The sequence below is a fragment of the Juglans microcarpa x Juglans regia genome, chromosome 7S (genome assembly GCF_004785595.1).
Source record: "Juglans microcarpa x Juglans regia isolate MS1-56 chromosome 7S, Jm3101_v1.0, whole genome shotgun sequence".
NCBI lineage: Eukaryota > Viridiplantae > Streptophyta > Magnoliopsida > Fagales > Juglandaceae > Juglans > Juglans microcarpa x Juglans regia.
The window spans coordinates 9,144,301-9,157,803 of NC_054607.1; the positions used below are offsets into that span (position 1 = coordinate 9,144,301).

The 13,503-nt window shown below is 31.8% G+C and overlaps 1 protein-coding gene across 1 annotated transcript; it reads left to right on the forward strand.

The window, feature by feature from the left end:
* The first annotated feature begins 7,352 nt into the window (after positions 1-7,352).
* LOC121240715 (transcription factor SPEECHLESS-like) lies at positions 7,353-11,129 on the forward strand. Its single transcript, XM_041138223.1, has 3 exons — positions 7,353-7,812; positions 8,241-8,825; positions 10,977-11,129. Exons 1-3 carry the CDS (start codon positions 7,426-7,428, stop codon positions 11,046-11,048), a joined length of 1,044 nt encoding a protein of 347 aa, XP_040994157.1. The 5' UTR covers positions 7,353-7,425; the 3' UTR covers positions 11,049-11,129.
* The last annotated feature ends 2,374 nt before the right edge of the window (positions 11,130-13,503 follow it).

The following is a 13,503-nucleotide window of genomic DNA, read 5'->3' on the forward strand; positions in this document are numbered from 1 at the left end:
CTATTCCCATTTTTAATATTTTATTACCCTCTATTCCTCATTTCTAATATTTTATTCCCTCTGCACATTCCGTCTTTGTCTTCTTTCAATGATCATCTCTTCTTCCCTAAGGAACAACGAATGCGAAGGAACCGAACCTCGTTAAAGTTTTTGAGAACCTGGGTCGGGGAGTGGTGGGTGACACCACACTGGTCGACCTCACCATCCTCAGCGAGGAACAACGACAAGGAAGATGATGACCTGGAAGAAAACGATCTCTTAGGGCCGCCCAAGAATTGGCTCAAGAACTGGAAGGGTTTGACGATGGTGCCAAAGAAAACAAAACAGAAGAGATTGGAGAAGGAGTTGCGGGATTTTTCAGAGGAGGAGGAAGGAGAGGGAGTGGAACTAACGAGAGACGACGCAACAGCGACCGAGAGCCTTGATGTCTCCAATGTTGTTGAAGACAAGGAGAATGAGGGAGTCGGGTAATCGGTCGAACTGGGTTTGATTTTGAGATTGAGATGGAGAAAGTGGGTAGACATACGTTGTAAAAAATAGTGATTCGGCAAGAACACCAAATACAGAAACATGTACCAAGATTGATTCAAGAAATTATAAACAAAGATACAACCAGATAGAAAATAACAGAATAGAACGAAAATACCAAGAACACGAAGATTTAACGTGGTTCGATCCTTTCGGATCTACGTCCATAGGGGAAACTGGCCAGAGATCATTTTATTCAAGCTTCAAATCGCAAGGATATACAAGTTATAAGATTCAGGTCCTCAGAATGACTTTAACTCTCTCAGATTACTCACTGATTTACAAGTTTCTCTCAAAAAACCCTTTCTCTTTGTCAAAGCCTCTCTCTCTGTAATGTATCCACGTTTCTCTTCTATCGGCTACAGTAACCATCACAAGCCTTTTATAAGGCTGCCTTATTTCAATAACCCTAATGCATCTGATCAAAACATGTGGCCATTTAATAGCCGATGGATTACAAGCAATGAATCATAATTATCACAAAAGGACAAAGAAAGAAAAGGACACATGGTCACTTCATTGACCATTAGTTACAAGGCTTAACAAAAAATTACAACTTTAACCTTCTAAATACAAATTGTTGACACATTGGTCATCAATCTCCACCTTGTCATTAATTTGATTTCAAGGTTCCCCATCTCTGGCCAATTCCCACCTTTTATTCCCTGGTAAGCCCTCTTCCATTTTGATCAAGTCTAGACAGTGCCTGAACTTTGATCTTGGCAATGGTTTGGTCATCATGTTTGCTGGGTTTTCTTCAGTTGACACTTTCTCCACTTTGACAGTACCACCTGCAACCACATCTCTTACAAAATGAAGTCTAATGTCAATGTGTTTGATCTTTCATGAAAAATTTGATTTTTAGTGAGATGTATAGTACTTTGATTATCACAGTAGAATGTGATATTACCCTTGTATAAACCTAGTTCATTTGTTATACCTTTCAGCCAAAACGCTTCCTTTATAGCCTCTGTCATGGCTATGTATTCAGCCTCAGTTGTGGACAAAGCTACAACTAATTGTAAATTAGATTTCCAACTCACAGCCCCACCAAAGGCTGTGAATACATAGCCAGTCAGAGACTTCCTTGTGTCCAAGTTTCCAGCAAAATCAGAATCTACAAACCCACATATTTCTTGACCTCTTTACACATTGCCACCAAAACTTAGCCCTAAACTTGAGGAGCCTGTTAAGTACTGAAACACCCACTTCAGTGCTTGCCAGTGGGGTTTCTCAAGGTTTCCCATGAACCTACTAACTAGACTGACAGCAAAGGTAAGGTCTGGCCTTGAACAAACTATTGCATACATGATACTACCTACCATATTTGCATATGGTATTTCTTTCATATATTCCCTTTCATCATCAGTTTTAGGGGACTGATTAACAGAAAGTTTAAAATGCTGTCCAATGGGAGTAATTATAGATTTTGCTAAGTCCATGCTAAATCTTTTAAGTACCCTTTGTAAATATGTTTTTTGTGATAAGTAGAGTAGTTTATTTTTCCTGTCTCTAATTATCTTCATACCTAAGATTTTCTTAGTAGGTCTAAGATCTTTCATTTCAAAAACAGATTTTAGAATTTCTTTTACATGCTCAATTTGACATTTATCTTTACAAGCTATGAGCATATCATCCACATATAACAGAAGGTAAACAGTAACATCATTAGAAACTTTAAAGTATACACAGCTATCATAATTGCATCTTTTAAAACCATTCTCAACCATATGAGTGTCAAACCTTTTATACCATTGTCTTGGAGATTGTTTTAATCCATACAAAGATTTTTTCAACAAACACACATGGTTTTTATTGGATTCACTTACAAAACCTTCAGGAGGTTGCATGTACAGTGTTTCTTCTAATTCACCATGCAAAAAAGCAGTTTTAACATCTAACTGTTCTAAAAAAAATCATAATAAGTAGTGTAAACTAACAACAATCTGATGGAACTGTGTTTTACTACAGGGGAGAAAATTTCATTGAAATCTATACCTTCCCTTTGTGTAAAACCCTTTGCCATTAACCTAGCTTTGTACCTAGGTTTTTCTACCCTAGTTATACCCTCTTTTTTCTTGAATATCCATTTAGACCCTATGATTTTAACCTTATCAGGTTTTAACACCATTTCCCAACTCTTGTTCTTATAAAGAGATTCCATTTCTTCTTGCATTGCAAGAAGCCAATTACTAGATTCTTTACTACGCATTGCTTCTTATAAGACCTTAGTTCAGGGTCTTCAATGTCTTGTGCTACAGAGAGGGCATAGGCTGTTATATCAGCCTGTGCAAATCTCAGTGATGGTCTTATAACCCTTCTTGGCCTATCCCTTGTAAGGTTATAAAAGTCAATGTTTTTTTCTTGGTCATTGTCCGAACCAGACTTCGAATTATCTCTAGGCTGTATGTTTGTATCTTGAGGCAATGAGTCTGAAGACTCCACCTCAATCTGGACTTTGTTTGGGACAGTGACAGATTGAGTCTCAACTGTATCTAGTTGAGATCTGGCCATTTGTGACTCATTAAAGGTCACATCCCTACTTATTATACATTTTTGTTTTCCAGGTTCCTCTATCCAAAGTTTATAACATTTTACTCATTCAGGATACCCAAGAAAAATGCATTTTACTGCCCTAAGTTCCAGTTTGTCAATTTTACTGTGTGCATAAGTAACACAACCAAAAACTCTCAGATTATTGTAATCTGAGGGTTTACCAGTCCATAATTCCTGAGGAGTCTTGCAATTAATGGCAGTAGATGGACTCCTATTTATCAAATACACAGCAGTATTAACTGCCTCTGCCCAAAAAGTTTGTAGTAATTTAGCATTGGACAACATGCACCTAACCCTCTCAAGAATTGTTCTGTTCATTCTTTCAGTTAGGCCATTCTGTTGGGGTGTTTCCCTTACTGTCCTATGCCTTGCAATACCCTCATTTTGGCAATAGTTGTTAAACTCATTTGATAAATACTCAAGTCCATTGTCTGTCCTAAGTTTTTTAACCTTCCTCCTTACTTGATTTTCAACCAAGACTTTCCATTCCTTAAACTTAATAAAGGTGTCACTTTTCTGTTTTAGGATATAAACCCAAACCTTCCTAGAATAGTCATCAATAAAGGATAGGAAGTAATTCCCCCCCACCATGAGAACTAACCCTTGCAGGCCCCCACAAATCAGAATGAACATAGTTCAAACTTTGTTTAGTAGTGTGTGTACTGGGTTTGAAGCTAACTCTAGTGGACTTGCCTAGTATACAATCTTCACAAAAGGGAACGTCTCCTAGGTCTTTGTCACCAAGTAGCCCCTGTTTTTGGAGTTCCTTTAAGCCTTTATGGCTGACATGCCCTTGTATTTTGTGTCAAAATATAGTATCATTTTCCAAAGATTTATGGACAGTAGAAGCATGTCCTATAACAGTCTGACCTACCAGGGTATAAAGACCATTCTTTATTTCCCATTTCATTACTATTAATGACCATTTAGCTATCTTTAAGACTCATGACTCAGATTTAAAAGTGCAACCAGATTTATCAAGCATTCCAAGAGAGATTAAATTTCTCTTAAGATCAGATATGTATCTTACATTTTTTAGTATTCTTTCCACATCATCATGCAATTTTAATCTGATTGTACCAATTCCAAGAACTTTGTAAGATTTATTATTACCAAGCATAACATGTCCACCATCAAAAACAAAAAAAGTTTCAAACCAAGATTTACAAGGCCACATATGGAAAGAACATCCTGAATCTAAAATCCATTCATTACTAGATTCAGTCTCTGAGATACAAAGTACCTCAACACTCTCATAGCCTTCAGATGCAACATATACATTTATCTCATGTTTGAACTTATCCCCCTCTCTTGTTTTCTTTTCTGGATAATCTTTCTTGAAATGTCCTTTTTTGTAACAGAGGAAACACTTCAATTGTTTTCCTTTTGATTTTGATATACTCTTAATTTTCTTTCCTTTATAACCATGTTTTTCAGATTTTCCCCTAACCACTAACCCCTCACCAGTCTGAGTTTTAGCTTTAAAATTTTTCTGAAGTTCCCTTACATGCAATATGGATTGCACCTCATCTAATGACAAACTCTCTCTGCCATACATAATTGTTTCTTTTAGGTTAGTTTATTAACTGTCAAGGGAACTCAACAACAGTATAGCCTGATCTTCATCGTCTATTGTGATGTCTATGTTAGTAAGATCTAGGATGATCTTGTTAAACTCATCCAAATGATCTTCAATAGACACCCTCGGGCTCATTTTAAAGGTCTACAACTTTGTCTTTTTATGAAGATGATTGGCCAGGGACTTGGTCATGTAGAGAGTTTCTAGCTTTAACCAAATCCCTACAACTGAATCTTCATTGACTACCTCCCGTAAGACTTTATCCCCTAAGGAAAGAATGATGGCACTATGTGCATTTTGTAATATCTCGAGTTTAACCCTATCAGTGGTGGAGGAATTTGATTGTTCCTCTGAGGAGCCTTTAGACAGTTTCTTGTCTCCAAGAAGTGCATCTTGGAGACCATGCTGCACTAACAGAGCCCCCATTTTAATATGCCAGAGACCAAAATCATTTTTTCCTGTAAATTTCTCCACCTCAAACTTAGTAGAACCCATCTTGACCTAGGCTCTAGATACCACCTGTTGTAAAAAATAGTGATTAAGCAAGAACACCAAATACAGCAACATGTATCAAGATTGATTCAAGAAATTATAAACAAAGATACAACCAGAAAGAAAATAAAAGAATAGAACGAAAATACCAGGAACACGAAGATTTAACGTGGTTTGATCTTTTTGGATCTATGTCCACAAGGGGAACTGGTCAGAAATCATCTGATTCAAGCTTCAAATCGTAAGGATGTATAGGTTACAAGATTCAGGTAATCAAAATGACCTTAACTCTCTCAAATTACTCACTGATTTATAAGTTTCTCTCAAAAAATCCTTTCTCTTTGTCGAAGCCTCTCTCTCTCTACTGTATCCACTTTACAGTAGCCATCGCAAACCTTTTATAAGGCTGCCTTATTTCAATAACTCTAATGCATCTGATCAAAACATGTGGTCATTTAATAGCCGATAGATTACAAGTAATGAATTAGAATTATCACAAAATGACAAAGAAAGAAAAGGACACGTGGTCACTTCATTGACCATTAGTTACAAAGCTTAACAAAAAATTACAACTTTAACTTTCTAAATATAAATTGTTGACACATTGATCATCAACGTAGATCTAGGAGACGATAAGGCATGAGTTTGATTTAGAGATTGAGATGGAGATTTGGGAGAGGTAGAAAGAGAGACGAGAAACCAACCCAAAATACATTAAAAAAAAAAAAAATCGTTCGGTTTTACAAAAGCTAGAATTGTGGAAATGGTGGAGGAGAGACACCTCGGGAAGAAAAGGATCATTGAAAGAAGACAAAGACAAATGTGAGGAATAAAATATTAGAAATGGGAAATAGAGGGCAATAAAAAATTAAAAATGGGAATAGAATATTAGAAATGTCATGTTGCAGGAAGCGAATGAATAAAAAAAAAAAAATGCTATAGAAATGAATAAGGGTGACTCTAGCATTTTTTAAAATAGGGAATTTAAAAAAAAAAAAAACGCATAAAAAAACACTTGTTAAAACCCAACGGAAAGTCGGAAACTCCAAGGGATCGTCCTAGCATTATTCTACTCAAACTTTTTCACCCTTTCTACTGAATCTTTGTAGATTTGTTTTGAATGCCCCATCAGAAGTTAGGAATCAGTGAGTTCAACTTATTGCTTATTGTACCATGCTGCTTGTCGCTTACAATAATGATCAACAGCCCTGACGTACATTTACGTCAAGTTTCTATTTACGCAAAATAGGTCCCATGCCTGGAAAGCTGAATCATTTTGAGGTACGTACCGACAAGCTCGGCTGATCGTTTATTAATCACCCACTACTCTCTCAGCACTCCTCGTCATCCTCCTAATTGTTCTTTACTAATACCTCACCCATCTGTCCTGCGTACATCCCTTTTGTACAACATACTTCTCCCTCTTTCTATCTTTAAAAAGAGTTGCAGGTGAGTTAATTGATTCTATTTAGAAAAATAATTTAATCAGATTTTATAAAATAAATTTATAAATTAATGTAATTTGATATAATATATTAGATTATAAAATTAATTTTATAATAAAATTAATTTAATATATTTTATAAAATCATATCAATTTATAAATTTATTTTTGATATAATATATTAGATTATAAAATTAATTTTATTAATATATTTTATAAAATCATATCAATTTATAAATTTATTTTTAATTACTTTTAATTTGCAGCCGTGATAATAATAATAATATTCTATTGGTGGAAATCGGACATAAAGCTGTTTTAAATTGAGTTTAAATCATAATTTGGATCACAATTTCATTAAAAAATTTGATGAACCTGCTACTAATATAAAACACTTCTCATTTTTTTGTACATATTCTTGGAATAATTCTGAGGGCAACACTCCATGAATATTATTCACTCCTGTATATATTTAATTCGTCTGATCTTTCATCTGAGCTCTCCTATTAACTCCTTTTAATTAGCAATATCCTTTCCAGCTATCGATCTTGACATATGTATATATATAAATAAATGAGAACTGCTATATATATATATAAAAGATTATATAAAATAAATTTATAAGTCGATGTGGTTTTATAGGATTTGTAAAATTTATTTTATAATAAAAATAATTTTATATTTTCATATATAATATATATATATATATATATATATATTATCTCACACCTGCAGTACTTCTCCAATATCAGTGTCCAGATTGATCTTTACTCCTCCTCCTATTCCTTCCACGTACGACGCTTTCTCTGAAGTACGAAGTGTGGAAATGGATGATATTTTGTCTGATTTTTATGAAGAACATGAATTCGGAGATACCAAATATTGCTTGGCTCAAGATCATGATGATGATCTTTTCAGCATCTTGGAGAATGGGTTAGAAGATGTGGCGGGGTTTCATGATCTTCCGAAGAGAAATCATGATCAAGTCGTGGATCACATTTCGAAACAATGTTTTCAAGAGACAGCATCAGTACCAAAAAGCAAGAGGCCGAAGCCTACGCCGGCAGCTGGGGTGAATCCTTCGGAGGAAGAAAACCGGCCGGAAGAGCAACAAAGGATGTCTCATATTGCTGTGGAGCGCAACCGGCGGAAGCAAATGAACGACAGTTTGTCGGTGTTGAGGTCACTCATGCCTCACTTCTATGTCAAAAGAGTAAGCAATTAAATTACATGCATGCTAATCCTTCTGATCTGCATTACAGTACTACTTCTCTCAGCTCTCAAAACCAGTACTGTTTCGTCTCTTGGTTAGGATTATAAGGTTAATTAACCCTTGAACTTACAATCTTACCAAGAAATTCATGAACAGAGCTAGGTTTAATTGGTTCTAAACTTTATCTGTAATTACATACAAAGTGGTCTTCCTGAAAGTTTTGATAAGCAGAAATATTTTAGTTGTAAAAAGATTTTATAAAAATAAATTTACAATCATATTTAACTTATTATATTAAATTATAAAATAAATTTAACGTATTATACGAAATTTTGTTAACTTATAAATTTATTTTTATAATATGGTCATGAAGAATTGAAAAGTTAATTACGATCTAATCATTCTTGTGTTAATAATGGTTTAATTAGGGGGATCAGGCATCCATAATTGCAGGGGTGATCGATTACATCAACGAAATGCATCAAGTTCTAAAATGTCTGGAGGACAAGAAGCATCGAAAAGTGAACTACATGAGTGAAGTCCTCCTGAGCCCTAAGTTGCAGGCGCAGCAGGTTTCAAGTCCAAGACCATCACCTGCACGTAGCCCTATAAAGCTGCCACCAAGCCCTAGACTAAACCTAGCCGTGAGCCCCAGAACCCCACAGCCATGTAACCCATACAAGCCATGGTTGCACCAAGCAGGTTACCTCTCTCTGTCCACCACCATGGCTACTTCCCTTGAGCCATCTCCTTCGAAATCTTCTTCATATGCTACTTCCTCCATAAATGAGAGCACTAGTACTGTCAATGAGCTTGCTGCAAATTCCAAGTCTCCCATAGCAGAAGTGGAGGTGAATTTTTCGGGTCCAAATCTTCTTTTGAAAACAGTATCTCCTCGGATTCCTGGGCAAGCCGTGAAAATAATTTCCGCTCTCCAAGAACTTTCCCTTCAAATTCTCCACCTAAGCATAAGGACTGTTGAAGAAACTGTGGTGAACTCCTTCACCATTGAGGTAAAACTATAGCCATTTTACAACTTCTACGTTTTCCTCTCTCTCTCTCTCATTTTACAACTTCACCATTGACAAATATTTCATATTTTTCAAAATGATATTTTCAGTCTTTGTTTGCAGAGTGCGTTTGAAAAATATAATAAATATGAAATTTATATAATAAAAATTAATTCTTTTAATATTAAATTTCAGTCTTTTTTTAAAAAAAAATTATGGGATGTTTGCCCAACCCATGGGTTACTCATTTATCAAATCTGTCAATGGCACATAGATTCATGAGCTTTTTTAACAATAAAGCAACAAACTATTTACAATTTCTACACAATTATTTAGTAAAAAAATATATTTTTTTGAATATTTATTTTCACTTTTGCTTTAATTTGATGTGTTTAGTTCTTTTTAAGAAATTCTTAATTGATTGTAGCTGTATCACTTCTTATGATAAAGAATTAATATTTCTCTTATAATTATAATAAGGTTAGATTGGGATATAAAAATTATTTCATCTCATGATTTTATCTTATCTAATTATTATAATTTTTTTAAATTTTTATATAAAATATAATAAATAATTTAATTTTTTTAAATTTTAAAACATAAATAAGACTAAAAAATAATATTTTAAAAATATTTTATTTAAATTTTAACTTTTATTTCAATTAATTTATCTCAACTCACAATCCAAATCTAACATTCTCTTGTACTTATAATTTAGAGATAGCTCTGAAAATAAAGAGTAATGTTAGAGAGAAATTATTGTAGCAGTGTATAATTTGCGTTCACTATATAGTTACTGTTAGTTTTTTATTTTTTTATTATAGACTTAAGAGATATGTGATTTAAATGATATTACATTATATATATAAAATGGTATAACTTCTATCTATATTTATTCTAAAATAAAATAAGAAAAAGTTGAAAATCCGGATTCGTGTACAAACAAAACAGAGATGATGAAGACACATGAACAGTTAATTTATTATTTTATGAACAGTGAATTTATTATTCCTGTCTCTATCTACCAAACAAAATAGATAAGCCTGCCCTCGATAGTACAAGGTGATTTAAAATTGGATGGCTCTACAGCCACGGCTCCAAGCTCCCGGGAGCTACCTCTAATCATAGGATTTTTTTTTTCTTTTTATATTTGTATTTTTTAAAGAAATAAAAAAATTACAATATTATTTAAAAATATATTCTTAATTATTAAATAAAAAAAAATAAAAAATCATCATTTCCCTTTAAAAATACATATGATGGAATTGGACAATTGACACCCCTGACCAACCTTACTGTTGTAGTACTACTAAAAATAGTACTATTACTCATGATTATCAAGTAATTTAATGCATGCATGTTTTTGGCATGCACTATATATACGTGCGTCACCGATCATCATCAACATTACGTACTTTGATATAATTTTAAGAGTATTTCTCCTCGTCATCTCCCCACTATACATATTTTTTTTTATTTATAATTTTTTGTTTTATTTTTATTAAACTAAATGAATTGTTTTATTATCTATACATCACACATTTTATAAAAAAATAAATTAAAAAATCATGTGTAGAGTATAATGCAAGAATATTAATAAGTAAGATTTATCTAGTTTTAGATACATCACGGAGTTAGTAGTTTTCGTGTACTCTTTTCAAAAAATGACGTTCACTGTTATAAGATATAATTTTTTTTATAGATTTATTTATTTTTTTAAAAAAAATAGGTATGATGATTTGCTCTATTAAGATCTTGTTTGTTTTCGTATATGAGATGAAATGAGATGAAAATTAAAAATTGAATAAAATATTGTTAGAATATTTATTTAATATTATTTTTATTTTGATATTTCAAAAAATTGAATTGTTTATTTTATTTTATGTGAAAATTTAAAAAAGTTACAATGATTAGATGAAATGAAATAAGATAAATTGAAAAATTTTGTGAAAACAACGAAACCTATTACTACAAATATCATATCTTTTCTCTTGCAGTTTGGAAGCCGTTTTCACTACTTGCCCTTATTTTATTTTCAGTGTGGATTATGATCTATTTTTGTTATCTATAAAAACACTGCAGCTTTGATTTTAATTAGATTTATAGAAGCTAATTAATTAATTATTGATTGGGTATGTGTTTTATTAATAATAGGTTGGAATTGAATGTCAACTTAGCGCAGAGGAACTGGCACAACAAATTCAGCAAACATTCTCGATCTACTAAGTATTAATCCAGTAGAAGTACTACTTCATTCATCAGCGCAGCAGATCATCAGAAATTAATGTATTAATTGTAGTAATCAGTCTTGACCTGTATTAATTAATAATTAAGCTAGATATTAGTGTAATCCTGATCATATTATATATATATATATATATATATATTAAATTATTAATTGAGCTTTTGCAAATGATCTCGATCCTCATCATCACGTAATTTCTGCAACCAAATTAAAATGTAATATACATGATGTGCCTGCAATATTACATTTACACATCTTTTGTTATGCTTTCCATCTAAATATTAGAGGCGTAAATGTATTGAGTTCGAGTGAGTAATGGGCAGTCAAGTTTTATTTAAAATTCAAGCGAATTCAAGTTTGTTCATGAGTTGTTTTATTTTGCTTAGATTATTTATATATATTGTATTTTTTTTTTATATAACTTTATCTATAAACTTTGACAAACAAATTTTGAATTTATGCTAATATCTTTATAAGTTTATATTATATATATATATATATTAGTAATTTGAATAATGATTTGTATAAGCACTAAATATACAAGTTTTGTGCAGTTTCTTGGTAAAATAGTGGATCCCACCATTAAATTAAAAAAAAAAAAAACTCTTTTTTTATTAAGACTCACTTTTTCACAAAAGATATGGAGAATACTTGCACAACTTAAAACTTGTATTAAGGATTACTCTTAAAACATTTTGTAGACCAAATGTGTTGTGTTAAGCATTTCCACACCATCTTTTGTTGTTATTTTTCTCAGTAAAGTTTAAAACACACAAATAAAGTAATATTACATACAGTTGTGGAGTGCGCAAGCGTCGTTTAATCGTTTTGGTAAAGAGTGAGGGTTTACTACTAAAAAATTAATTTTTTTTACGTAGATCCCGTATTTACTTATTTTTTTAAAGAGATTGTGCAGCACTTGTGCACTCTATGACTTCAAATATTATTTCCCTTACAGCAATTGGATCCTATCAGTTTTCCCAAATTTTCTACTAAAAAATATTTTGTTGGTATTTAAAGTGACAAATATCTTAAAAAAAAAAAAAAAAAAGGAAAAAAGGGAATCAACCAACGATTGGCATTTTTGGCACTTCAAATTCATGGGCTTGGGCTTGTAGCAGCACTGACGCACGGTACATTACGAACTCAGAACGATGGAAAGGGATAAATAAACTTTGATTCCCAAACTATTAGAGCATGTACATCAAAGTCATTTTATAAAAATTATATATTTTTCATAAATCTAAAATCTCTATTACCATAACCTTCTATTGGATTAGTTAAAATAATAATATAATATTATTTTTTAATAACAATTTTTTTATATATTTTACAATTACACTAACTATATATTAATTAATAATAATATTTCTTCCTTCACATATTTCAAAACTAGCTATATATTAATTAATAATATATTTTTAATTAATGAAGTGAAAAGGCATTTGAGAGAAGTGAAAATCGTGAGAAATAAAAATTGAAAAGCAAAGTAATTGGAATAATTTTTACAATAAAATATTACTTACAATACATATTCAAATTTGAAGATATACTTAAAATTACTGTAACTCATAGTTCAAACTTTTACTTTTTGGAGAAGTCAATGTAGATCATTTTATTTACATTTCTTTAAATTTTGAAGATGCATTGGCTTTTTCAAAAGCCAATGCTAGTGCTCTAAGGAGTTTGTACTTTACACCCGTATATTACATTCAATCTATCAAAAATTGATGCTAAATACTCTCCATTAATATTCAACCATCAATATTATAGCACATCATCTATCGTCGTCGATCTTAACAATCAAAATTTATTGATGAGTAATGATATGTACAAGTTTCAAATAGACAAATTCTGTATAGTTCATTTGTAAAAAAATAGACACCACCTTCAAAAAGTAAAAAAATATTTTCTTTTTCAGTGGAACTCACTTTTTTATAAAGAAAACTTTTCTATTTTAAATTTATTCATAGTATTACTCTTTATTGCATTGATTTTAATGCAAAGTATTGTTTTTTGAGTAAGAGAATGCAATGTATTAGTTTTGATGGTTTAGAGTGTAAAATGTTAAACCGTTAATATATTGAGGGTGCAAAGTGTACTTTTTCCCAAACAAAACAAACAGTCCATGAAAAGATAACTCATTGAAGAGAGACTGCATAGTGATCATTTCTGATCACAAGAGGATGGAAAGCTGAGAGGGAGGTCTTTCCAGATTTCGAATAGTAATAACACTGAGATGCAACATCATCAAAAAGAGTAACATGACCAAACAAAAACCCATTTAATCAATGAAACTATTTATGTAATATATAATATTCTACTAGTAATGTACATCTAAATTTCCAACTTTGCTATTGTATCCTCAAACAACCAATGCAATATATATATATATATATATATATATATATATATATACACCTTCCATTAAAATCT

Excerpts from the sequence above, each read along its gene's own strand:
- LOC121240715 (XM_041138223.1), top strand. The coding sequence starts at position 7,426 with ATGGATGATATTTTGTCTGATTTTTATGAAGAACATGAATTCGGAGAT. Across the intron at positions 7,813-8,240 it reads CTCACTTCTATGTCAAAAGA|GGGGATCAGGCATCCATAAT; the intron begins GTAAGCAATTAA and ends TGGTTTAATTAG. Across the intron at positions 8,826-10,976 it reads TGAACTCCTTCACCATTGAG|GTTGGAATTGAATGTCAACT; the intron begins GTAAAACTATAG and ends TATTAATAATAG.